At 38.2% G+C, this 1,834-nt stretch overlaps 1 protein-coding gene across 1 annotated transcript; it reads left to right on the top strand.

Moving 5' to 3' along the window:
• The first annotated feature begins 567 nt into the window (after positions 1-567).
• Positions 568-1,338, top strand: LOC137030731 (lymphocyte antigen 75-like). Its single transcript, XM_067401168.1, has one exon. The coding sequence runs from the start codon at positions 568-570 to the stop codon at positions 1,336-1,338; it is 771 nt and encodes a 256-aa protein (XP_067257269.1).
• Positions 1,339-1,834: the final 496 nt, after the last annotated feature.

The following is a 1,834-nucleotide window of genomic DNA, read 5'->3' as shown; positions in this document are numbered from 1 at the left end:
ATTTTAAGCAAATTGATTATTATATTGTCACGATCAGGAACTACAGTGAGCCAGCACAGATAACAGGCTGTGGCAATTTAGAAGAAAAATTAATAAATTAATCCAACATAATGAGAAACTAAACTAGACCTGAAAAGCTTGGAGATTTTTTTGAGCATACAAAAACATTTCCATATTAGTTTAATATGTTATTTTGGATTGAGAAAAAGGTCATTTCCACATTTTCCACACATTTTAAGACATATTAAATTTGGGTTTGGAAGAATGGTCTTCATCAGATTTGTGATTAATTTCACATCAATTCACTTTATTTTCATTCAGAGCTTAAAAAATAAATAAATAAATAAATAAATAAATAAATATACTGTCTCCAGGGTTGGGGTGTCCAATACAAAGCAACTCAAAGGAATAAGGAGGAGTCTTACAAGTAGAGCTTAGCCTTTGATTGGTTAAGGTTGTCCTTGTCTTACTGGACTATATAAGAAATCTTCATAAATTCAGACCTGCAATCGTCTTTTTGGGCATTTCTGCTGATAGTAAAACACTGGATATATTGACAATATGGCAATGAAGGCTACATTCACTGTGTTTTTGTTTTTGAGTCTCTTTGGATTGAACACCAGCCTCTACAGAAAACACTACATTGTGAATGTGAATATGGAGTGGTCACATGCAAGGGAATACTGCAAAACAAACCATGATGACCTGTCCACGGTGAGCAATGAAGAACTGCAATCACTCTCTGATAATCCACAGATCTCCTATGATTATTACCTCATTGGTCTTAGTAGAGATCCCAACGACCCAGACCAGTGGATATGGACTGGAGGTGAGGATGCAACTAATGTCATGTGGGACACGGACGAACCAGAAACTGTGTATGAGAAATGTGGTGCTGTCAAAAAATCCACTGCTAAAGTTCATGATGCTAGTTGCTTTTGGCCTATACCATTTTATTGTATGGAGGTCTTTGAGCTGATCCTAGTGCAGCAAGAAAGCACATGGGAAGAGGCCCTGCAATACTGCAGACAAAACTACATTGATCTTGCCGGTCTAAGCTCAGGTGTGATTATGACAGAGGCGAAAAATAAGAGCACACCAGCCCTGACAGATGATGTTTGGATTAGTCTGCGCTTTATCGCTGGTCACTGGTTCTGGGTAAATGGAGAAGATCTCGACTATAAGGTCTGGTCTGGGGATGAAGAGCTCCAGTGTCCTGCCATGAATCAGCGCTGTGGAGTTTATGATGTAAAGCAGAAGAACTGGAAACCTGCAGACTGTGAGCAGAGACTCGACTTTCTCTGTGTCAAGAAACCATCAAATTATTTATTCGAATAATGATGACAACAAGCCTGGTGACTAAAGAGCCAAACAGTAAAGCCTATTTTAATAGTTGCCAGTTAACTGCAGTGCATTGTGGTGATAATAATGATAATGTCTAGTCTCTTTTGGGTGAAATGTCGTTAGCTGCATCCTACACTTGTTTTGTGCTTTTAAACTTTATATTTGTAATAATAAAATATGTCAACACATAGTTTTTTTGTTATACATACATTCAGACCTGCTGTAAGCTACTTTAAAAGACTTTGAAAGCACCATGATGATTCTGTCTTAATACTCGTTTTCACTTAAAGGTGCCGTATGTGACAATTTTGTCCGCTAGAGGCCTATTTAAAACAAAGGCGTAGCTTGATGATGGCAAGTTTGAGTGTGGAATCTTGGGACATGTGGTCTCCACCTCAACGGACTTGGGAAGAAAATATGTTAATGGATGCAATTATTAACGTTACTAAAGTATGAAGCAGAGCAGGACCGAGTGTTGTGGGAGCTGACC

Source organism: Chanodichthys erythropterus, chromosome 11 (genome assembly GCF_024489055.1).
Source record: "Chanodichthys erythropterus isolate Z2021 chromosome 11, ASM2448905v1, whole genome shotgun sequence".
Lineage (NCBI taxonomy): Eukaryota > Metazoa > Chordata > Actinopteri > Cypriniformes > Xenocyprididae > Chanodichthys > Chanodichthys erythropterus.
The sequence above is the reverse complement of the archived record's forward strand: the minus strand, read 5'-3'. Positions and strand labels throughout refer to the sequence as shown.